This window comes from Macaca mulatta, chromosome 9, assembly GCF_049350105.2.
Source record: "Macaca mulatta isolate MMU2019108-1 chromosome 9, T2T-MMU8v2.0, whole genome shotgun sequence".
Taxonomy (NCBI): domain Eukaryota; kingdom Metazoa; phylum Chordata; class Mammalia; order Primates; family Cercopithecidae; genus Macaca; species Macaca mulatta.
Window position 1 is genome coordinate 6,980,856 of NC_133414.1, and position 25,875 is coordinate 7,006,730.

The 25,875-nt window shown below is 38.2% G+C and overlaps 1 protein-coding gene across 1 annotated transcript in view; it reads left to right on the top strand.

The window, feature by feature from the left end:
• Positions 1 to 25,875, top strand: part of NET1 (neuroepithelial cell transforming 1) — a 43,301-nt gene continuing 17,426 nt past the window's right edge. Inside the window, exons 1-3 of the mRNA XM_015146382.2 lie at positions 1 to 264; positions 11,013 to 11,079; positions 13,484 to 13,543. Coding sequence (XP_015001868.1) covers positions 137 to 264; positions 11,013 to 11,079; positions 13,484 to 13,543 — 255 coding nt within the window. The 5' untranslated portion in view covers positions 1 to 136. The remainder of the gene's footprint in view (positions 265 to 11,012; positions 11,080 to 13,483; positions 13,544 to 25,875) is intronic.

Consider the following 25,875-nt stretch of genomic DNA (forward strand, 5'->3'; position numbering starts at 1 on the left):
AAATCCCCGGATGACGGCGGTGGCGGCTGCAGTCCGCTGACAGGCGCTTTCTGCCTGGCAGAGGCTGGCGGGCATCGTGCCCGTCCCTGCCGGTCTTCTGGGCACCCGGCCACCGCCCCACCCCCTCCTCCGTGCCATGGAGCCCGAGCTGGCGGCTCAGAAACAGCCCCGGCCGCGGAGGCGAAGCCGCCGGGCCTCTGGGCTCAGCACGGAGGGAGTGGCGGGGCCTTCGGCAGACACCTCTGGGCCGGAGCTGGACGGGAGGTGAGTGTGGGGGAGGGGAGGGCCGAACGGGAGGTGAGTGTTGGGGAGGCAGGGGCCGGGGGGAGGGGAGGGCTGGCCGTGAGTTGGGTGTGGGGGGCAGCGAGAGCGGGGGATGGGGGGATGGGGGGGTTGGTGAGGGCCAGGGGGAGGCGAGGGCCGCTGGGAGGTAAGTGGGGGGTGGGGGAGGTGACTGCGGGGTTCGGGGGAGGACCGGGGCCGCTGGAGATGAGGGTGACACAGGCCGGAGTGACAGTGTGCCTGGCCTTGGCCTGAGGTCGGTCCTGAGACTCCCAACTGCGATTTTCCCTGCCTGTGGCAAAGGGGCGGGCTTGTTGAGTCTCCTCTCCTCCTGTTTCTCAGGGGAGACTTAGGAAAAGCCACAATGGTTTTGTTCTCCACACCCAACTGGCTGTAGACTGGAGTTCCCAAATGACTTTACTCAGACCGAAACTGACATGGTGAGCACCACGAGAATGGGGTTCCATGTCCTGAGAATGAAAAGACTAGGGGATAAGTTGTGAGATGCCTATTTCCATCACAACCATTTTCGTGTTTTTTCTTTTTACTTTTTGTGGAAGTATACATTGAAATGAGAGTGTATGACTCGTGTTTGGCTCAGTGAAATTTCACAGAGCGAAGCTCAGGGGATAGCTGGTGAATTAGGAGGAAGGGAACCAAGTGAGAACAGTATCCAGGAGGCCAAATGAAGAAAGGATTTCAAGAGGACGTGATGAGCTGTGTCAGATGTTATTGACAGGTCAAATAAAAATGAGGATTAAGTAAAATATGAGGATTAAGCTAGATGAGGAATGAAAATTAAATTTGGTAATGAGAAGAGAGTATTGATCTTAGATGGTTACCAAGAATGGTTACAATATCGAACTTAGAGTGTTTTGTAACAGGTTGAGAAGAGAATGTGCGATTTGTTCAGGAAATAATGTGAGTGCCAACACTAGGAATATGGAAATGGAAAAATACTGTTCTTACTATTTAAGGTTTATAATCTAATAGGGAAGAAAGATAAGTAGGTTAATAATTATAATGTGTGATAAAAGTTATTACAGAATATAGAATTAGAATTCTATATATTATAGAATATAGAATGCCATAGATTAAAAGGAACACTTAATCCTGACTGGAGAGAACAGGAAATGATTTCCTATTGTAATCCTGAGTCTTTGAGGACCAGTTTAGAGAGCAGATGTAGATGGGTGATTTCAGGCAGAGAGGCATGTAGAAAGACCCTGAAGCAAATGGGTCTGATGAGTTCTGGGTGTATATTCTATTTTATTACTATATTAACAATACTATTTGTATAGAGGAGAGGAGACCAGTATAGGGAGAAGGAGGAGGTAGTCATGAGAGATTTATGCTAAAGAGGTAAGAGCCACATCATGAAGAGACCTTGTATGCCTTGACAGAGTTTGGGTTTTATCTTCATGGTAGTGGGGAAATACTGAAAGACTTTAAATGAGCCAATAGCATGACATATTTGCATTTTAAAAGATCAGTTTGTCTTCCATGAGAAAAATAAGCAACATTTTGGACTCATCTCACTCTTCATATTTTATGAAAACTATTCCCCAAAAACGTGCTCATATACATAAACATTTCAGGAGATTTGTGGACTCAGCCGTGTATACCAAATTAAAATTTCCAAGTTTAGATGATGAATTGGTAGGAAATCAGTCTGCAGTAGTCTAAATGAAAAATGATGATTGTTCAAATCTGATAGCTGGCAATGGGATTGGTGAAGAGAAGTCTCACTGCAACAGGAAGACAAGGAAGAAGAATAGAGGGAAATAACACAAGTTTGTGGGATAGACTCTTAAAAAAGAATAAACTTGATGTGCTGAGCTTAGTTAACAAATAGAGGGAGAGGTCGAACAGACAGTAGAGGAGAAAAATGGTTGAACAAGGATCCAAGAAGGCAGAAAAGGATAGAATCCAAATTCAAGGTGGAGGATTTAGCCTAACAAGAAGCTATGGATGGTACATAATTTTGAAGAATGGGGTGTGTCGTGAGCAGGAATTTGAGGACTTTCCCACCAGGCCTCTATTTTTTGTGTGAGGTAGGAAATGATCTATTCTGAGAAAAGCGTAGTAACACAGGCAACATGAGGAGAGTGAGACACAGAAGAACCATGGAGGGAAAATGGAGAATTAAATAACTAACATTCCTTTTCCAGAAAAGAGGTAAGATCATCTACAAGAATATGTAAAATATTACAAGATAGTATTAATTGTGAGGCAAGAAACAACTAAGGGCTGTATCAGATTCAGAAATCATAAGGAAAATTTGTGTATATGATTGTGTGACTATTAAAAAATGTTCTGCAAAACTCACTATAAACTAATTTGAAAGACAAATACGTACAGTACAATTTACCCACTTAAATCGTACTACTTAGAACATTTTCATCACCTCAAAAAGAGCATTTATAACCTTTAGCTGTTGTTCACCTCCTGCCCCTTCTGCCCCAAAACCTAATCTCTTGGTCTGTAGGAATTTCTGTGTTCTGGACATCGCATATGAATGAATTCATGTAATGTGTGTGGCCGTTTTTGGTGGGCCATCCTTTGGGGTTTTTTTTTTTTTTTTTTTGAGACAGAATCTCACTCTTCTCACCGGGGCTGGAGTGCAGTGGTGCGATCTTGGTTCGCTGCAACCTCTGCCTCCCAGGTTCAAGCGATTCTCCTGCCTCAGCCTACTGAGTAGCTGGGACTACAGGCATGTGTCACCACACGTGGCTAATTTTTTTTATTTTTAGTAAGACGGGGTTTCACCATGTTGGCCAGGCTTGTCTTGAACTCCTGACCTTGTGATTCGCCTGCCTGGGCGAGAGCCACCGCATCTGGCCCTGCTCATTTGCAAATTTCTTTTTTATTGAGTTAAGAGTTCTTTATTCTGGATACGAGTCCCTTATCAGATAGATTATTTGCAAATATTTTCTCTTATTCTGTGGGTTGTCTTTTCACTGTCATTATGTTCTTCGAAGCACAAAAATGTTTTAGTTTGTAGTCTTACTTGTCTATTTTTGCTTTTGTTGCCTGTGTTTTGATGTCATATCCAAGAAATCACTGCTAAATCCATTGTTACGAATCCTTTCCCCAGTGCTTTCTTCTGAGAATTGTATCGTTTTAGCTTTTACATTTAGGTCTTTAATCCATTTTGAGTTAGTTTTTGTATATAATGTGAGATGAGGGTCCAACCTAATTCTTTTTCATGTGTCTATCCAGGTACCCCAGCACCATTTTTTGAAGACTGTTCCTTCTCCCATTGAGTAGTCTTAGCACCCTTGTCAAAAATCAGTTGACCATAAACATGAGAGTTTATTTTTAGACTTTGACTTTTATTCCCTTGATCTATATGTAATAGCCCTATGCCATTACCATAGTGTATTGATTACCGTTGCTTTGTGTGGTAAGTTTTGAAATTGGGAAATGTGAGTCCTCCTACTTTGTTCTTTTTTTCCCCAAGATTGCTGTGGCTATCCTCGGTCTCCTGCAATTCTGCGTGAATTTTAGAATCAGCTTATTGATTTTTACAAAGGAGTCCACTGGGATTCTGATAGGAATTGCATTAAATCTTGTAGATCATTTTCAGGAATATTGCCCTCTACACAGAGTTAAGTAGTCTGATCCATGGACAAGGGATGTTTTTCCAATTATTTAGATCTTTAATTATTTTCAACAGTGTTTTGTAGTTTTCAGAGTATAGTTCTGCATGTTTTGCTAAATTTATTCCTAAGTATTTTGTTCTTTGTGATGCAGTTGTAAATGGGATTCATTTCTTTTGAAATGGGAAAAGTTCCCTTGTCCCCCACGCAGGGCATGCACTGGGGGTATGCTGGCTTCTTCAGTGCCCTGCTGTTCAAACCTCTAGGGGAACATACAGACAGGCAGGCTGTGGGGCTCCGACCCCACGGCTATGTCTACGGGTGAATGTTTACAGCTGAAGCCTCAGTGGACATGTGTTACAGGGTACTCTTTTAGTTTAGCCATCCGTAGGTGGCTTGTGTTCGTCAGCTTAATTAGACCCCTGCCTTATTGTAAGGACAGGGGGCTTTCTGTATCCCAGGGTTCTTGCCTTGATGTAGTGGAACAGTCAGATCACGCGTTGGCTTGGAGAATGATTGCAAGATTGTATTGAGTGGAAGCAGCTCTCAGCAGATGGGGGAGCCAGAAGGGCAATGGTTTTCCCCTGGAATCAGGTTCCCCGATTCTCCTCCAACCTCCCTGGCCAAGCTCTGCGTCGTTCTACCAATCGATGGCCTGCCAGCGTGCCAGTGTACTCCCATGTCGGTGTGTTCCTCTTGACATCCAGCCGCCTGTGTGTCTGCCTGCTAGGGTCTTGGGGGTTTTTATAGGCACAGGATGGGGACGTGGTGGGCCAGAGTGGTCTTGGGAAATGCAACATTTGGGTAGGAGAACGCTCTCCTCTACTCAGCACTTCCCTGCCCTGCCTTGTATCCCAAGTAGCTGGGATTACAGGAACGCACCACCACGCCCAGCTAATTTTTGTATTTTTAGTAGAGATGGAGTTTCACCATGTTGGCCAGGATGGTTTTGTTCTCCTGACTTCGTGATCCGCCCACCTTGACCTCCCAAAGTGCTGGGATTACAGGTATGAGTCACTGTGCCCAGCTGCCAAGGGTCTTTCTAAAGAACCCTAGGTTATACTACATGGTTGAGAGCTCAGAATGAGGCCTGCTTTTCTGGCCTAGTTTTTTTGATACCAAGTCTGTTCTGGCCTCAGCTTTGATTTACCTAATTATTTTCTGTCTTCTCCTTTGAGAATGTATATTCTTTTAACATTCTTTTAGACTAGAACCCGTAGACAAAGAGTAATGTTTAAAGAGTTTAGGCTTTAAAAGCAGTCACACTTCCTAGGTTCAAATTCTGGCTCTTGAGGACCTTGAGCAAGTTACTTAGTCTCTAAATCTGACTTCGTAGTACCTATGTCTAAGGTCCTGAAAATTGGACACAAATAACGTTTAAATAATTTTATTTCTGTCTTTCAGGGCCTTAGGGAAAGCCATAGAACTTTACGTATCACCCATATGGCAGAAATATAAATACAGACTGATCCTTTTAAGGATTTTATATTTTCCTTTTTTGCAGATTTGAAATAATGTTTTCCATTGGTAGAAAAATAATAGTATGACCTATGATCTACCAATAGTGATAAGGCTTACTCTTTGAATTTTGTTTTGCCAGTAAAATTGATTGATGGATTTGTACAGTGGATATCCAGAGTTAAAGGTATAGTCTTAAACCAATTCTTGACAACCCAGGATCTTTATTAGTAGTAATAGTAGTAGTAGTAGTTGCCAAAAATGAAAAGCATACTCACAGAAGCTTATAAGGCCATGTGTTCCCACATAAGTTGACTACGTTTTTAAATAGTTTATTGAGGTATGATTTGTATATCATAACATTCACCCTTTGTAGGTATACAATTCAGTGATTATCAGTAAATTTAAAGAGTTGTGCAGTCATCACCACAATCCACTGTTGGAACATTTCATCATCCCAAATATCCTTGCTCCTACCCCAGCCCTAGGCAGCCACTGATCTGCTTTCTAGCTCTACAAATTTCTATTTTCAGGACATACAAGTGGAATCATATAATGTGTAGTCTTTCTGCATCTGCCTTCTTTCACTTACATCAGTATTTCATTTTATTGCCAAACCATATTCCATTATATGAATATACTACATTTTGTCAACTCCATTTACCAGCTGTTGTACATTTGATTTATTTATAGTTTGGTGCTTTTATGGATAATGCTGCTATGAACATTTGCATGTAAGTCTTTGTGTAGGCTGGGCGCGGTGGCTCACCCCTGTAATCCCAGCACTTTGGGAGGCCGAGGCAGGTGGATCACCTGAGATCAGGAGTTCGAGACCAGCCTGGTCAACATGGCCTGTCTCTACTAAAAATATAAAATTTAGCTGGGTGTGGTGGCATGCACATATAATCCCAGCTACTTGGGAGATTGAGGCAGGAGAATTACTTGAACCCAGGAGGTGGAGGTTGCAGTGAGCTGAGATCATACCACTGGACTCCAGCCTGGGTGACAGAGCAAAACTCCATCTCAAAAAAAAAAGTATTTGTGTAGACATACATTTTCACTCCTCTTGGGTAAATTCTTGGGGGTGGAATTATCAGGTCCGACAGTAAACTTATCACTAACATCTTAAGGAATTGCCACACTGTTTCCAAAGAGTACTGGATTTTTAATGATGGAAGCCTTCAGAATTTCTCTTTCCTTACTGTTACTTGCTGTTCTCATTATCCCCTGTTCCCTCTTCCCTGAATTTGCTGCCCTGGGCAAGGCCTGAGAATTAATGCAGGACATTAGGATGTCTGGGGTGCTTTGGGGCCAGTGTTTGCTGGTTTCTAGATGCTCAACTGTGTTCTAGACAAGATATTCCAAAATGTATATATTAGTTGAGACTCTCATGCAGATGAGAAAACCCAAGTATGATGGGAGACATAGTCTACATGATTGTCAGAAGTGGAAGAGACAACTCCTTGATAGCAAAGATGCTGAAGAGTCAAAACAGTAGTGGATGTCTACTACATCAGATATTTGACCCAAATAAATGAATTGTTTCTATAATAATTTAGTTTGTTTTTGCCTTATTTGCAAAGAAATTGAGAACCTCAGTTGCTTAGCACACCCCAAATGTAAAAAATGTTAACTGCAGAGGATAAATCATACCATTCTAAAAATGTTAACTGCAGAGGATAAATTATACCATTCTTTTTACACGTATGGTATAATTCTTTTTATATGTTTAACATTTACAGATATTCTTTATTTAATTGGAAAAAATGTTATTTTTAGGATGAGTATATGTACAGTGCTTGTCATATAGTAGGCACCCAATAAATGTTAACTATTGTCCTTTTTAAAATCTTTTTCTGAAACTCGTTTTCATTCTACATCCATTTTTTTATGATGAATGCATCTTGAGGGTAAATTATGCATCTAAGAATGCTTTTTTCCTGTTGGTAATAGTAATGTTCAATACATTTTTTGAAAATATTTATAATTTCAGGTCAGGTCTTATCTGTCATGATGGAGGAGGTGGTGACACAAATCAGAATCTCTGAAAACATAATTTGGCTTAAGAATGAATTAACAAGATACTTTTCTTGTGAACAACAGCTTTATCAATTTAATTATAATTTCTTTGACTAAACCTAATTTAGTGTAAAAATAATGTACATTGTTCAAAAATATACCAAATGGTATGAAAGGAAATACATTAAAGGCCAAGGAAAATCTATAGGAGTCAAATCAGGAACTTAATTTAATACACTAAGCTAATTCCTTAATGTATTAGTTTATTTTATTCCTTAAATATTATAATTATTTGGATATATGGAAAAATACATTGGATATATGGACAAAAATTCTTGAAAAGGTGCACTGCCACTTTTTGCTCTACATTTCATCCTTTAAACCCTCCTTTTTAGGAGGTTGTTCTGTGTGTCTTCTGGAAAAACAACTTGTAATCTTAATGTTTTATGAAATCATTTTTTTCCCCACAAGGATTTAAAATAGCTATTACATTTTGAGTCTGACCCTTGTGAAAAATGAGTATATGTCTTTCCAAGATTTGTGAAAGTTGGCACTGTCTCACATACTTTCTGGGCACAGTTTGTTTTTTGGGTTCCTTTTTCCATGGGTATTCAGAATAAATAGGAACTTGTTATTGAAGTGGGAAAAATAGCATTACTGTAAAGCTGGTTACAGATACTGCTGGAAAGAATTTTATCATATGATTGGATATATTTTTCCAGTTAAACTTTAAAAAATTCTTTTTTTTTTTTTTTTTTTTTTGAGACGGAGTCTCGCTGTGTCACCCAGGCTGGAGTGCAGTGGCGCGATCTCGGCTCACTGCAAGCTCCGCCTCCCGGGTTTACGCCATTCTCCTGCCTCAGCCTCCTAGTAGCTGGGACTACAGGCGCCCGCCACCACGCCCGGCTAGTTTTTTTGTATTTTTAGTAGAGACGGGGTTTCACCATGTTAGCCAGGATGGTCTCGATCTTCTGACTTCGTGATCCACCCGCCTCGGCCTCCCAAAGTACTGGGATTACAGGCTTGAGCCACCGTGCCCGGCCAACTTTAAAAAATTCTTAAGAGCCATTTTTCTTTCCAGCTTTCAGATGGCAAATGCATTCTGAGGTTAGTGTGGTCATTTCTAGGGAATAAAGAAATTAGTAGCTTTGGTTTTGTAATACTCCCTAATGCTTATACCTGAAAGGAAGTATTTACTGAATATTTTAAGTGCCACAGTTAATGCCACTTTGTAATGTAGATTTGTATTGGATTTAAAACAACCTGAGAAATCATAATTGCTTTTTCTTAAGCCAGTGCCCACTGATGGCTCCTGCTAACCATGTAGCATACAGTAGCATTTAATACACTAAGAGTATTAATTCCTAGGGTAGTGTTTTTAAGTGTGATCTGTAGACTCATGATAGAGAGGTCCTGTCTTTCTCATAATTTACCATTTGTTTATAGTAATCATCCTATGTATTTCTTGATATGAATTATAATTTATTTTAGATGACTTTTTTTGTTTAAATACCTTGTTCCAGGGTTTTTCTCGAGAAAAAAATACCATTTTATTTGTTGTTGCCTGACTTTTCTGCAGTAGCAAGAAAAGATGGAATAATCAACTTCTTAGGTCGTTTTGCACTAGTAAAGAAGCCCTCAAAAAAAGTTTGAGCTCCATAAGTAGTCTTACTGTGTTTTGATTTTCTCCAAATAATTATTTAGGAAATGTTTGTTTTAAATATCTTAAGATCTTTGCATCTAATTTCTGTTAGTGGCATCATATTTTCCCCAGGTCAAGAACCTTGGTAATAACTGAACAGATTTAGGGAGGAAAAGGGAAAAGTCTGTCCTGGCAATTTTGACATCGAACCCTCTCTCAAATCAGCTTCTCTCTAATCTTGTTACTGCTGCCAGAGCCCCAGTCATCTTTTGTAAGCAATATTGGAGCTGCCTCCTAACTGAGCAATCTTGCCTTCTTACAATCCATTGTTCATGTTACTTAAGATTCAATGGCTGCCACACATACTCAAGATCAAGTCCATTCTCTCTTGAGTGCAGTAAGTGAGGCCTTTCATGATACTTTAGCCCTTCCTTATTTCTTTACTCAAATGTGAGGAACTACTTGCAGTTTCCAGAGTGTAACTCATTTCACTCCACCTTAATGCTTTGTTAATTGCTATTTTTCTTTCAGATTCAGTAATACTTTGTATTAAGTATTAGTTCAGCTGTGAAGTTTTGCAGACCTCCTCTTTATCTTATAGCCAGTTTCCTTTGTGTTCCTTGTCAAACAACAACAACAGCAGCAAAATTTCTCCTTTATATTTAGCTTAGAAAATTCCAGAAGCCCTTGTATTTGATTTAAGCTTGTATATTTTTGCAGGAAAGACACTGATGAGTGGTGTTTTTATAACTTTCAATGAACAAAGACTATGAGGCTTAAGGATCACATGTATAAACAGACAATGACTTGACAATCCGAGAAGCCAAATAATAACTACTATAATAATTGACCTAAAATGTCCAGGACTTCATTAATAACTGCCAGCTTCCTAATTTTTGTCCCACTTCCAATTCGTAACCAACCTGTGAAAGCCAGATATACGCTCTAACCAATCACAGTACGCTGCCCCCACTTCTAGTTAGCCTGCCTACAGCTCCCCAGGCCAACAGCCTCCAATCAGAGCATACCTGATTTTCCATTATGAAACTTCACGCTCGTCTACTTGTCTTTTAGTCTCTGTCAAGATGCAAATGACAATAGACGACTCCCCTGTTGTAGCAAGCACTGAATAAATAGCCTTTGCTTTTCTCTTTTGATTGATCTTCATTTATTTCCACAAGGGAAAAAAAAAAAATCTGTGTTCGTTCTACATTTGTTTACATCTGAAGTGATTAATAATAAATATACTTTATAAACTGCCTTTATCTCTTGTGCTGTGTTTTTGTGGTTTCTACATATTTTATAAACACAGGTTTATACTTTATAAACATATAGCGACATATTTTAGAAAGGTGAAGTCAGGTTTTGTCACAGGACTTTCTTGCTTTATGTCTTTACATTGAATGGAAAAAAAAAACAAAAATCTTTCACTTAATAGTAAAGAATAAAAATCTAATCACATTTTAATCTTGAGATCTTTGTCTCAAATGAAGTTATTCATAGCTTTGTATTTTGTTTGTTAAATTGCAGTTTTAAAAAGTTAGGGATTTACATGAAATGCAGATAATGTGAAGTTAGGTTTTGTTAAGAGTATCCTTTAATTTTTGTTTTTTAAAATACTATACATGAATGTGTTTCTTAATTTTTTGCACTTAGGAAGTTTGTTTGCTGTTTTTTATTTAACCTATTAATATATTTCATGTTTTTTAACTATGTGTATGTTCCTAAGGTAAACTCTGCTGGGTTTGGTGAATTATTTTTTAAAATAATCTGTTCACTAATTTTATGTAGGCCCTTTCACTGTAAAGATTACGAGAATGACAAAACCTATACCCTGTTTGTTTGTTTTTATATATATATATACCATCTCTCATATTACTAAGATTGAATGACAAATCAGGCTACTTTAAACAGTTTTGAAAGTATGGAAAGTATAGCTTTTTATCTGTTTGATGCTCTATTATGCTAAAGTCACTCCTTTATTTATTGTTTGAATTTTCTGTTAACAGATACTCCCTTCGGAGAGGCAGCTCCTTCACATTTTTAACACCTGGCCCCAACTGGGACTTCACTTTGGTGAGTAGATACCTGGGTTTTTATTTCAAGACATTAGATAGAATTAATTCCCCAGTTGTCTTTCAGTCTGTTATACAGCGCAGTGGTCTGTACTTCTCTGAGTGTCTTGAGGAACAGAATTCCTATAACCATCTTTGGCAGCCTAATTTAGTCCTTTTCTGCTAACAAGCTGTAATAGCTTTTTGTTTCAAGTAAATATAAAACATATTTTGCAAAGTACTCACATGTATTCATCTTTAACTCTATGCCATCCTTTCTCTTATTCCTTTCAATGTTAAATCTGATAATATATTATGAAACATGAAATTATTTGTATACATCCTCTATTGCCCTTTTTTCTTGGTTGAAAAATATAAAAACGCTTTATTGCATATTATGTATATATATTTAATATATATAATGAATGGTTTTCTGCTATTAATCATCTCAGCATAGAGGGACTCTTATTTTTATAGCAGGACTTTACAAAGGCATTTAATTTTGTGTGAAGTGACAACAGAAAATTGGTTCTTTTTGTGCTTAAAACTTGTTAGCTCATAATACATATATAAATAAAGTATGTACAAATAGATCATGATTCTTATGCTTATTTGGAAAAAATAGCAAAAATGATTCAAAATACAATTTCATATAAATGCATAAGTATGATCATATATGTGCTTTCTTCCCCTCAGTACAGTCTTATTTTGCTAGGCAGTTTCCTCCCCCTCTCTTCTTCTTCTCCATATTAGTCCATTCCCAGGCTCTGCTGTAACCATGTCAACAGTACCATATGTATCCTTCTGTGTTTTGCTCATATCATTAATATACACAAACAGGTTCACAGATAAATATACAAGCAGGATTTTTGGTTAGTTGGCTTTTCAAACCTGGGATCATATTATTCATAATTTCTGTATCTTCTGGGTATGACCTAGGGATCAATAAAATATTTTTTGAGTTCCATCACCTCAATTCTGATATATATTGTTCTTTCATGTCTTAGATCATTTTCCTAACGTCTTTTAGCTCAATTCAAAACAGTGTGTTATAATTTTGCTCTGCTTCTTTGAGCATTTCTTCCTGGTGTGCAATCATTTCCTAGGGGATAGATTCTGTTCCTTGTTTTCTTTTTTCATAGAGTGATATTGTGTAGAATTTGACTTTGAGAATTTTCTGTTCCATTTTAGTGTGAATTTAGTTTTCAACTTGTACACAAAATCTTGGCTCAGATAGCTTTTCTGACTTCACAGCCCTCCTTCGTGTTGTTTTTATGGTAGCTTGCTTTCTGAGACCGCCTGGCTCTATTACTTTCTCCACTTCTATCTGGACTTTGCCTTTCCTTTTTTTTTTCTTCTTCTTCTCTATTGGCCCTATCTTGCTCAATTTTGATTCAATTCCCAGCAGTTTCTCCTTACTGTGGGGCCAGGAAATTGAAGGGAACCCTAACTAGTCACTTAAGAGTTCCCAAGAGCTAAGCAGTGTAGATAACCTGAAAAGTTATTTTGAGATATGGGAGAATAAAGTGTTACTCATGGGTGCTTATTCAGTATGGATTAAGTACCAGAAATGGTAGATATATACACAGTTTTGCCACTGCTGGCACCAGCAGGGCTGAATGAAAGTGATAAATGATAAGTGGAAAGTATTGCAGGGACATGGCTGTTCACCTTCCAGTTAATCAATCCTGCCTCAGGCAACAAATCTTAATTACTTTGGGCCATGAGAAAAGGATTTTCTTTTTCTAGTGAAGACCTTGCCCCCAAGATAAATAATGTGTTCCTTTAAAAACAAAACAAAACAAAAAACTGGCTGATTTTATATTTTAAAAATTTTTACTTTTTCTCTAACAAGTACCGACAGCCCTTGATTTACATAAGATTCTGTTCTGAAAAACTTAAGTAGTGTTTTAATAGGGTAGCCACTTCACAGCAGTGATGACTCTGTCAGGGGAGACTGTTTAGACAGTATCTATTCCGAAGACAATTCATGAACGTCCCTCCTCAAAATAATTTTCTTCTTAGGGCAGTGGCGCAATCTCATCTACTGCAACCTCTGCCTCCCAGGTTCAAACGATTCTCCTGCCTCAGCCTGTCAAGTAGCTCGGACTACAGGCATCTGTCACCACGTGCAGCTAATTTTTTTTTTTTTTTTTTTTTTTGTATTTTTAGTACAGTCGGGGTTTTACCACTTTGGCCAGGCTGGTCTTGAACTCCTGACCTCAGACTATCCCCCCGCCTCAGCCTCCTAAAGTGCTGAAATTGCAGACGTGAGCCACCGCACCCGGCCTCAAAGTAATTTTCTTGTGACTATCGCCAAAGGCTTAACTTTTTAAAATTGATTTTTCTAGTTTTCTAGAGTCTTTGTTTTGTGATGTAATATGCATTCCTTTTATATGAGAATGAAATATCTTTTTTTCTTTTAGAAAAGAAAACGCAGAGAGAAAGATGATGATGTTGTAAGCCTTAGCAGCCTTGATCTGAAGGTAAGCCCTGCTGCCCTGTTAAAGAAAAGCATTTAAAAATATGCAGATAGCATTTTATTTCTGTGCTACAAGAATAATGAATGCTGGTTTGGGTTTTTTTGGTTTGGGGTTTTTTTTTTTTTATTTCGTAAGTGCAAAAGTGAATAATATTAGCTCACAGACACCGTCTTTTTTGCTATTCTACTTCTTTGTTAAGAATGAGGGAGAAACTACTCTCAAAATATTAGGCTATAACTACTGATCGCAAACACAAATGCCTAAGGAGACAGGCTGTAATCTGTGCGAAGGAAGGAGGGACGAGAGGGCCAGTGGTGAAAAAGCCCCAGGTTCTAGCCCATTGTCACATGTAGGACTGTCAAAACCTGGATTTTTAAGTGAAATCTCCTGAATTTTAAATGTTGCGTCCATTTTTCTTAAAAAATACATGCAAGCAAAATAGCTTATCTGTAAGTCATATGTGGTCCATGGGCCTCAAGTATGTGACATAGGATAAACTAACACTCAGCACACACTTTAAAATACTTGAAGTTTTCTTATATGAAATTGTACTTAAGTCCAAAAACCTAGTATCTTTGGAATTACTAACATCATTTTTGCCGGTTGGCAAATTTTATTGTAGCATCTTGGTTTTGGAGAGTCTTTTTCTAAGGTTATAAAAGAGTTGTACATTTTTAAATGCGATTTTTAAAAATGTTTCATATTATGTTTAACAGCAGCAGCTGCTGTTTCTTTTTAAAGACGAGATATTTTCTAAAAGTTAAATTTTTATAATCTGCTCATCAACATTTTAGCAAATCCAGCAAGTCAGTTTTTTTCTTATTTTTAGTACACAGTGTCTTCATAGAAGAATTATGTGTTTTAAGTTTTAGGCATTTTGCAAAACAGTTTTAGTTGCATTTAAAATATCTTGTATTCAAAAAAAGAAAAAAGTATGAAATGACAACCTTGATTATTTTTAGGTATGTTTCAAATCAAATCAAATACATAAATAGTATTTATAGTTTGCCACAGTAAAATACATGCTAAGCTTTAGCAATTATCAATATATGGATTATTTTGAAGCAAATCATAGATGTCATGTCCTTTCATCTGTAAATATTCCATTCTATTTATTATCTTTATTGTCTGAGATAAGAACTTTTTTTTTTTTTTTTTTTTTGAGATGGAGACTCGCTCTGTCTCCCAGGCTGGAGTACAGTGGTGCAGTCTCAGCCCCCTGCAACCTCAGCCTCCTGAGTTCAAGCGATTCTCTTGCCTCAGCCTCCTGAGTAGCTGAGACTACAGGTGTGTGCCACCATGCCCGGATAATTTTTGTATTTTTAGTAGAGATGGGGTTTTGCCATGTTGGCCAGGCTGGTCTCAAACTCACAGGTGTGAGTCACCATGCTGGGCCTCAGATAAGAACTTTTTAAAAACAATAAAATACACTTTCTACAAAACAGTACAAATAACAATAATTCCTTAATATCAGATTCAGTTCAGAATTCATGCATTTTCTTGAACCTGTTTGTGTGTTTTTGTGGGGTTTTTTGTTTAGTTTTTTGGTTTTTGTTTTTTTTGTTGTTTTTTTGTTTTTTTTTTTTTTGGTTTTGGATTCATTTTGTCTGTTTGTAGTCCAAATAAGACACATACATTGTGATTAACTATATCTCTTAAGTTTCTTTTAGTTCATTGGTTTCCCCTGTAACTATTTTCTTGGAATTTTTTGTTGTTGAAGAAACATGTCACGCAGGATTTTCCTATATATCTTTTTATAGCCTGAATATTTATGATTGCATCCCCATGATATCATTGACTGTGTTCCTCTTTTCCCTGTATTTCTGATAAGTTGATAATTAGATCTAGAGACCTGATCCAGTGTGGTTTTTTTGGGCCGTGTACTTGCCTCAAAAAGTATATAATGCCTTTCTGTGATGCTCTCAAAATGGATTCTCGTTGCCTACATGCATTTTTTTCTTGGAGGTTGCAAGGTGATGACATGTCTTTATCAGACCTCTGTTTATTAACTGGAATACTTCTGTAAAGAGAAAATTCCCCTTATTAGTCATTTGATTACTCTGAAGTTCTGATTTATAGTCAGAGCAGAACAAGTGCTTGATTCTTTTCCTTTATCAGTTTTCAAAAATAATAAGTTCTATTCATTATCTTTCTCTGAAAGTAATGATTTTTTTTTCTTAGTATTATGAACTAATGCATATAAATACTTGTTTTACATGGATTCAGGGTTTTTTTTATTTTGTTTTGTAGAAAAGACAGGGTCTCACTATGTTGGCCAGGATGGCCTCAAATTCCTAGCCTCAAGCAGTGCTCCTACCTCAGCCTCCCAAAGTGCTGGGATTACAGGCATGAGCCACCGCACCTGGCCTCATTTCAGTTATTCTTACTGATGCCTCACATATCAGTCTTTGGCTGTTGGTTGCTATTTCAGGATGGTTCCTGTGTCTTTTGACATGACCTTTATCTCACATCTAGTGGCTTAATAGCCTCCTTGCCTTTTAGGATGACAAATTATTGCAGATCCTATTTTTATGCTCTATGCCTGGAATCAGCCATTTCTAAAAGGAGTCTGGCTGCTTTGGGAAATGGTAGAGGCTAAAATCTGGGCATTAGTAGTACTCCCTTCTACTGGATTAGTCATTGTTGGTAGGCCTTTTTAATGAATAGGGCTAGGAGATAAATCTAATTTAAAAAAACAAAATAGGAATTTATATTGAAATTTCAAATTCAAAGATAAAGGGATTTAACTTAATCTTATCAGTCTTACTATGTAGAGTTCCTTCAACTTCACCAAAAGTCCAGAGACACTGATTTAATTATACATTTGATTTATACCACAGTTCAAAGACAACAGCTTGCATAACTATTAATGATTACTGAAAACGTTTTCTGTTTTCTTGCATTTTTCAGCTTTTTTTAAACCTTTAGGTTGTAACATAGTAGGGATGAACAGTCAAATTACTGTGCTTTTAAATTATTACACTAACTTCTGTGTGTAATTACACCAACAGCTCATTTGGTTTTTAAAAAATTTTTGTCGTTTAAGAATTACTGCTTTTTAAATTTATCTTATAATTGTGTGACAAAATTATGTAGAATTTTGAAGTCATTCTAGAGGATTCTTGTTCCTATTCCTGACTCTTCTACCCTACTCCCTCTTTCAGATGAAATCTTTTTTTTTAATTTTATGGTTTATTCTTCCACTTTTAAAATACATAAGCAACTATGTATATATATGCATATATATATATAGTATTCCACTTTATTGGATGAACTGTATGTAGCGTACTGTCTTTCATTATGTTTTGTTTGTATGTTTGCTCTTTGCTTTGGTATATCTTTTGATATTTAGGTAGGTTTGTGTTTTTGTTCTAATAGTTATCTTTATACTGATACCTTATGTAATGCCTTTTGGGCTACTATAAATGGGTTAATCCCTATGAGCAGTATTTTAGTTAACTAGTACTTCTCCCTGCCTTCTTTCTCTTCTGATTTGAAGTACTATTGCTTGACTTGTAGTTATAACTATGCATTTAAGGCAGGAAGTGAGCTTATTTTACTTTTCATGTACATTCACCACTTTCCTCCCATTTTTAAAAATAGTTTGTCAGAGCTTTTAGCCATTACAAGCTATACTGTAGACCCTGCTAACCATCAGGTAGTGTTAGTTCTGTGGGTAAATATATATTTAATTCTCAGCACCAGTCCTCATGTTGAGTCCTTTCTAGTTTTTTTGTTGTTGTTTGTTTGTTTTTTGTTTTTTGTTTGTTTGTTTTTGTTTCTGAAGCTCATTCTCTAGTACAGGGGTCAGCAACTATGACCACAAGCCATATGTGACTGGTCTGTCAATGTTTTGTTTATAGCTGCCTTCGTAAACACTGCAGCATCTGGGCTGAGCAGTTGTGACAGGAACCATAGGACCTATAAAGCCAAAAGTATTGACTCTCTGGCCCTTCGCAGAAGTTTGCTGACCCCTGCCCTGAAGTTGAGTAGATTCTCAGGCAGTGTTCGTGGTATTCCCCAAGTACTTGCACGTTGCATGTTCTTTTCAGTTTGTTTGCAACCTTTATACTTGAAGATTCATTTGGATGCATATGAAACTCCTGGCTCACCTTTTCTTTCATTGAGTATATTTAACATTTTACTCCATTGTGTTCTGGCATAAAATATGTCTGTTCAAAGTCATAATAAATATGTAGTTTCAGGTCATCTTTTGTTTTAGGAACTTTTTTTTTCTCGAATTATACTTTTTGGTATATATTCTGTTTCCCCTCTGTACCCTTTATATTATGTTGGATCTTCATCTTTTTTTTTTTTTTTTTGAGACAGAGTTTCGCTCTTTTTGCCCAGGCTGGAGTGCAATGGCGCGATCTCGGCTCACCGCAACCTCCGCCTCCCGGGTTCAAGCGATTCTCCTGCCTCAGCCTCCCAAGTAGCTGGGATTACAGGCATGTGCCACCACCCCGGCTAATTTTGTATTTTTAGTAGAGACGGGGTTTCTCCATGTTGGTCAGGCTGGTCTTGAACTCCCGACCTCAGGTGATCCACCTGCCTTGGCCTCCCAAAGTGCTGGGATTACAAGCGTGAGCCACCGCACCCAGCGGATCTTCATCTTTTAAAATCTTTTCTATTTATTACTTTTTCTCAAAACTTTTTATCTTTTTATTTTTAAAGCCATCCTCCTTTTTTCCCTAATGCATTAAGCATTGTACTTTTCAGTCTGAAATAATTTTTTTATTTTTAATTCTTAGTTCTATTACCTCTCATTTCAATTCCTTCTCTAGTCACCTAATTTCTGAGTCTTACGTTTTTTCATAGCTTCTGTAATTTTCTTAATTTACTTCACGCTGTAGAGACATGATTCTACTCCAGTCTCTCTTTCTTTATAATAGTGTTAAGTGGAATTCTTAATATTTCTGTTGCTCATTTTTCAGTGCAGTAAGTTTCCTGTATGGTGAGAATAGGCCAGAATAGCCTTTTCAGCTTCATAACTCTAGAGCTCCCTCTTGTGTTATGTTCACAAGGTGAATTTTTCAAAGTATGGTTTCATCCTTTCTGGGATCTTTTCTGCTCCCTTTCTCTTTTATCTAGAACTTTTCTTGTCTTTGCTTCTGTTGCCCTGTTCTTCTCAGTCTGGAGTCTACTCCTAGGAGTTTTTCTCAGAGAAGTATCAGTTTCGAGAGTTTACATGAGCCAGACTGCTCCAGCACCTATTTGCATAGCATTGTTCTTGCTCTCAGCCTGAGAACAGGATCCTTCAGAGCCTTTCCCAGATTAGGCTGCTATTCTGGGACTAATATGCCATTGAGGCTTCAGGGGAGGTTGAAGGGATTCTCCTGTTCTCGGGGCCATCAGAAAAGCCCCGTGCCATCCCTCTGCCTCATCATGCACAAATGCTAATACTTTGTGGGCCTCATAACTGTCTGATTTGTCACTCTGCTCATATTTTGAGGTTTAAGAGTAATCTTTCTCTGTGTCGTGGATTTTATTTGTGGGTTTTCCTTTTTTTTTTTTTTTTTCTTTTTGGTTATGCTAGTTGCTCTGTTTTGTTTTGTTTTTTTTCTTTAAAAGTAAAGACCTGTCAAAGAATTAACTTATTAATGAGTTACCCAATATTATAGAAAAGCTGATCAAAGGACTAGCACATACTGACATACACTTATCACTGAAGGAAAGAATGGTGGACTGAGATTACCAAATTATATATAAAATATTAATATCCTCATCTGCATCTCTACCTACAAAATTTATTTGCATTGCCATGAGTTTTCTACAGAGTTAACTTTTACCTTTTCAGAGCTATAGAAAACCCTGCTCAGTAACAAATAGTGAATCAAACAAAAGGCTTGAAGTTCTGATGATCCCAGTAGCATTAAACTGTATTTATACTTTGAAAATAATGATTGGCTAAAACAGAGATACTCAACCCTGGCTGCAGGTCAGAGTCACCTGAGGGCGGCTTGTGTAGCAGGAGAAATGTGCTATGGGACCCTATTCCAGACCAATTCCATATATGAATGCAGGAATAGGGGGGGAAATGAGGATAGGTGACATTGGGACCTAGGAACATTTGATTTTTCTTTTTATTTTTTAAAGATACCAGGTGATTCTCCTGTATAGCCAGAGTTAAAAACTAGAATGAGCCGGGCGCAGTGGCTCAAGCCTGTAATCCCAGCACTTTGGGAGGCCGAGGCGGGCGGATCACGAGATCAGGAGATCGAGACCATCCTGGCTAACACGGTGAAACCCCGTCTCTACTAAAAATACAAAAAGAAATTAGCCGGGCGTGGTGGCGGGCGCCTGTAGTCCCAGCTACTCGGGAGGCTGAGGCAGGAGAATGGCGTGAACCCGGGAGGCGGAGCTTGCAGTGAGCCGAGATCGCGCCACTGCACTCCAGTCTGGGTGACAGAGCGAGACTCCGTCTCAAAAAAAAAAAAAACAAAAAAAAAACTAGAATGAGACATTCTTAAAGTTATTACTCCCTCCCCCTGATTTTTGCTTGGACTTACATCTAAATACAACAGTTTTTATGTAATAAGCTAAACATAATCTGTTAGTACGATTATTTGATGCCTGTTGCTAGGAGCCATTCTACTTTATTTGCTTCCGTGCCTGAGATATATATATATATATATATAAAAAATAGATAGTAAATATTGAATGAATGAATGAAGTATTAATAATACAGGTCAAATGAATGACATAAGACCTTGGACTTACATAAGCATGTAACATGATCATTGTATTATGTATTTGGACTTTGGATATCTTATATGAAGAATTTAACTCTGATGCCAATTGAAGTTTCATGTTATGGATCATTAGCTATTTTGTCTTGAAGCTGTGATTGTTTATCAGATTTTTCTCTAGGTAAAATTTCAGCCCTGTCTTATTGGGCTGACTTGCCTCTGTATTATATATACAATTTTTCATTTTTAAAAGAACATAGTATTAGTTTTCCAAATGTGCTTCTCAGCTATGTATGTTAGCAACTACAACCTTTCCTTTTTATTTTGATAGGAAAGAGTCAAAAGTGATTGTTGACTTTGTTAATGTGAAATAACACTGGCACGAGTAATACTGAGCATATTTTTGTGACTTTTAAGTTCTTTAACTCTGATAGTTAATGATCATAACACAAACCAGAACACTTCTAAAAAAAGGTTTTAAAGTATGTTCTTTTTCTGAAGCTTCAAATTTAGGATCTCAGTTTCCCTAGAAGTTAAAAGGCTATGTGTATATATATACACACATACACACACACACACACATATATATATATATATATATATTTTTTTTTTTTTTTTTTTTTTTTTTGACACAGAGTTTTGCTCTTGTTGCCCAGGCTGGAGTGCAATGGCTCCATCTCGGCCCACTGCAACCTCCGCCTCCCAGGTTCGAATGATTCTCCTGCCTCAGCCTCCCAAGTAGCCGGGCTAATTTTGTGTTTTTAGTAGAGGCAGGATTTCACCATGTTGGTCAGACTGGTATCGAACTCCTGACCTCACTTGATCCACCTGCCTCGGCCTCCCAAAATGCTGAGATTACAGGCGCGAGCCACTGCGCCCAGCCTGGGGGTTATATTTTGAGTATTGGTATACTCTGCCATTTTTAGATTAAACATAATAATAAGTGTTTTAGTCCTAATAAAATAACATATAAATGATAAATAATTTTAAAAGCATTGTGATTGCTTATAATTATAATAATGTCTTGGCAGTTTCTGACTTAACATTCCAAACACCACTTTGGAGAAACAACCTCTTTAGAACCATGACAGGTAATTTGATAATGTTGCAAGGCACAGATTTGAATAGTGTGAAGCTAGCTGGCATGTGAAACCTAGTGACTTATCTAGCTTACTGTTGCCCTCCACCTGCACTTTGACTTAGCTATGATTTCTACTGGTTGCCTTATAAGATAACAAAACATTGTTTTGCTGTGACAGAGGTCCAAAAAAGAAAGCCAACTGCTGGTTCAGGTGTTGATATAAGAAAATGGTGCTCTTGGCCAAAAATATAAAAGTTAAATACAAAACAATTATTCCCGATTAGTGCTCTGAGAAGCCATTGAACAACACAGAGCTATTTATCTTTAAGCTTAATCATTCCTAGACTGCAATGCATTTAAATACTTATGTCTCCTTTTTAGTATATGAATACATTGTTCTGGCAAAAAATTGAAACTGTTTTTTTAAAGACCTCTTTTACTGCCTTCAACCTCTGAAGTATCCAGTTATTGTTTGATGTTTGTCCAGGTCATTTTGTTTTTATTTATCTATTTTCACACAGTATGTGTAATGACTACAGATATGTGATTATCGTGTATATATGCTACAGCTTGCTTTTTTAAATTTATGTTTTATTGGTACATATAAAGCAGGCTCCCTAATTCTTCTTGGTTGCTATATTGTATTGTGTTAAGGTACCATAATCTATTTAACCAGTCTTTTAAGACTGGCTATTTTTTGTATATTTCTTATTTTTTTCGTATTAAAAACAGTGCTGCAGTTTACCTTCTTGTGCACAAGGAGGGACCATGTTTGTGTCTCTATTATAGATGTTTAGAAGTGGGTTGCAAGTTTTAGTTTTGTTAATATTGTCTATTTGCCTTCCAAAATGTTTGGCAAATGGATACTTTTCTATCAGTTTATGATAATATTCATACCCGAGTACCCATTTCAACTCTATATTTTCCCTAGTATTTTAATTTTTACCAACTATTGGGATAGACAACCTGACAGGAAATCAATAAGGAAGTAGAAGACTTAACACTCAGACCAAATGGACCTAACAGACATACAGAGCACTTCACCCAACAACAGTAGATTATACATTCTTCTCAAGTGCATATAGAACATTCCAGGATAGACCATATGTCAGGCTGCAAAACAAGTCTTAATACATTTATAAAGATTGAAATCATACAGACCATTTTTTTTAAACACACAGAGTGAAACTAAAAAGCAGTAACAAAAGGAAATTTAAAAATTTATAAGTATGTGGAAATTAAACAACTCATTATTATAAACAACCAATGAGTCAAAACAAATCACAAGGGAAATTAGAAAATACCTTCAAATGGAAATGAAAACACAACATGCTAAAACTTACGGAATGCAACAGAAGCACTGCTGAGAGAGACACTTACAGGTGTAAACACTTTACATTAAAAAGTAAGAAATATCTCAAATCAGTACCCTAACTTTATTCCTTAAGGAGGTAATAAAAAGAAAAGCAGTCTTAACCCAAAGCTGGCAGATGGAAGGAAATTAATTAAAAACGGTGGAATAAATATAGAATCAAAAAAACAATAGAGTAAAACCACAATATGGTTCTCTGGAAAGAGTAACAAAATAAACCTTTAGGTAGACTGACTAAGAAAAAAAGAAGACTCAAATTAGTAAAATGAGAGTGGGGATATTACTACCATATTGTATGGAAATAAAAAGCACAATATTAATAAAAGTACTGTGAATAATTGTATGCCAAAAAGTGGATAATCTAGATGAAATGGACAAATTCCTAGAAACACACACTCTACCAAGACTGAATGATGGAGAGAAAATCTGACTAAACCTATAACTAGTAAAAAGATTGACTCTGTAATCAAAAACCTCTCCACAAAGAAAAACTCTGAATGAGATGGCTTTACTGGTAAATTCTACCAAACATTTAGAAAAGAATTAACATTAATCCTTCTCATACTCTTTCAGAAAATCAAAGAAAATGGAATACTTTCTAAGCCATTCTAACAGATCAGTATTATCCTGATAACCAAAGCCAACACAACAAGAAAAGAAAACTATAGACCAACGTCATTTCTCAGCTGCTGGCAGGTTAGGCATTCACCAGTGGCAGTGACTAAAGCAGCCTTGGTAGCGCCCCTGCTGATGGAGTACACTGAACCTTCATGCCTGCCTTCGTGGCTCCTGTGCTCACGGGTCTATTGCACCAGCACTGGAATCCACAACGTAAATCACTGGCACCTTAGAGTCTTCAATAAGCATTAACATGAGAGACAAGGGTCCTTCCACTTTGTGGCTGTTCTCATAGGCCCATCCATATGCCTCTTCTCCAAAACTGATTTCTACCTTTTCATTCTGGGTTCCTTCCAAGCTCCTGACCAATCAATCAGCCACCCCATTTGCCACTGCCCAGGAGCCTTTGTCTGTCTGTCTGTCACGCCATTTCTCCCTTCACACAGTGAACAACCAAGTGCACTGCTGACACTGGAAGTGTTCTCCTTTGCCACTCTCTTTAGGATTACCCCTGAATGGGATGCAGTGTAGTAGTGGTCCATTGTCTGCTCATAGCAACATATGAAGCTAATTCATGTGTGAATGAGGGCCCGATTTTTCTCTCACTGGTTTTAGAGACCTACTCCACCCCTAAATGAGGAGTTGAAGGAGAAGTACCAGTGTAATGTACTAGGTTACATGGCAGTCTGGGCCATCTATTCATGTTATTTACTGGTGCCCTTTGGTCTTCCTTAAGCCAATCACAAATGGACCATTTCCTTTGTATAACAGATTGCTGCTGTACTTCCCAACCTTCTGACTCAGTTGATTTGACCCTGTTTGTTTTGGGCACCTCTGCTAGCACAGTTAAATGATGTCCGTAGCCAGGGCCTCACTCTAACTAGGTCCGCCCCACACCTGGGGCTTCTTTTCAAATCGGAGTCATTTTCTGCCGTGGAAGGCATAGCTTTGCTCTGGAGCCCTAAGGCTCTGCATTGCAGTTCTCTTCCTGGCCTTGCCAGAGCATCACACAGCATCTTTGTCTACCATAAATACCCCAACCTTGATGTGATATACCAGGTCATATGGCCTGAACAGCAGGGCAGTTTGCACCAGAGCCTGGAGGTCCTGCTACAGAGACTTCTGTTGCTCTGGGACCTACTCAAAACTATCACAGCAACATTCCCAAATATAGCAGATACTCCCTGCAGAAGATGAAGAGTCCTGCTAGTACTGTGCCTAGGAGATGCAAGGTGCAACACCTGTCCTTTCCTGTACAGGGGAGATCCCAGAAAGCCTCAGGTCGTTGGATCTATTAAAACTTTTCCAACATGGCAACCCCTGAATTTTTGTGGCATGCGTTTGATTTACTGGGATATCCAAAATACTTTCCACTTCCTATTCACCAGGTCTTTTTAGTATAATGTTATTAATATAATGGACCTGTATGATGTTCTGTGGAATATCCAGGTCCTTGCTGACTTCGTGACAGAAAACAGAAAGTGAACAGCTTCAGGACATGAGCAAACACAGGCTACTGTCCTGCACACCTAAAAGCTAATTACTTTTGACCCTTCTTACTAATGGGGATTGAAAAGAGCACATAGGCCTGATCAGTAACGATAACCATGTAACAAATGCTAGATGATTCGTTGGTCTGCTCCAGTAGACTCGACATGTTGCACAAAGCAGCTGAGGTTAGAACTACCACTTAAGTTTACAGTGGTTCACTGTCATTTACCACAGTCCATCTCATTATTGTAAGAGGCACTCAGATAAATGGAATGAGAATCTAGTGAGACCATCACTTGTGCAGTCTGTAACTTTGATGGCTAATCTCTGCATTTTCTCCTGGTGTGCAGTACTGCTTCTGACTTACCATCCTGGCCCAGGTGTAAGGGGTGAAATTTCAGGGACTCCCGCTTAGCTATTCCCACCATGGTGCTGAGAAGATTATGAAAGTTCTCTCAGCTGCTTTTTCAAATCTTTTAAAGCAATTAACCAAAGCCAGCCAACACTACAGTCATTACAATTACCACTGCCCCTCTCTTGTTCATTTGCCACCACTACTATGTAAGGCATTGCCTCACTACTCGGTGTCTCATCCCTATTCATACCTGTAGGCCTTGTCAGCATTTTACTAGTGAGTGAGTCTGTTTCAGAGTCCCATCCTGTGTTTCTGATCTCTAGGACCAATCTCAGTGTCCATATTTTAGCCTAGGTTCTCCCTCCAGAAATCAGAGCCTAAAACAAGGACTCATTGACAGGTGGTCTTTCTTGAGGTATGATCCCAGGAAACAAGCTGGGGAAGTGAAAGAGAGGAGGCCCATGCACTGTCTAATTAAGTTGTCACTACCGTGGGCAGTGGGGTAGATCTCACTGGAACCCTCTGAAGAGCTGTGTAAAACACACCACAGACTTCTCCTCTCAAGGGACTGAAGAGGGGAGCTTTTATCCTGCAGCTCCTGTGCTCCATTAGTCAACAAGTGGCCTTTCGGGTGTCCATCTTACACACTCATGGCTACACGTGTGCACATGCCACACAGCAGCATCCAAGAAGCCCAGGGTGGAAGGCAAGAGATACACAGTGCAGCTG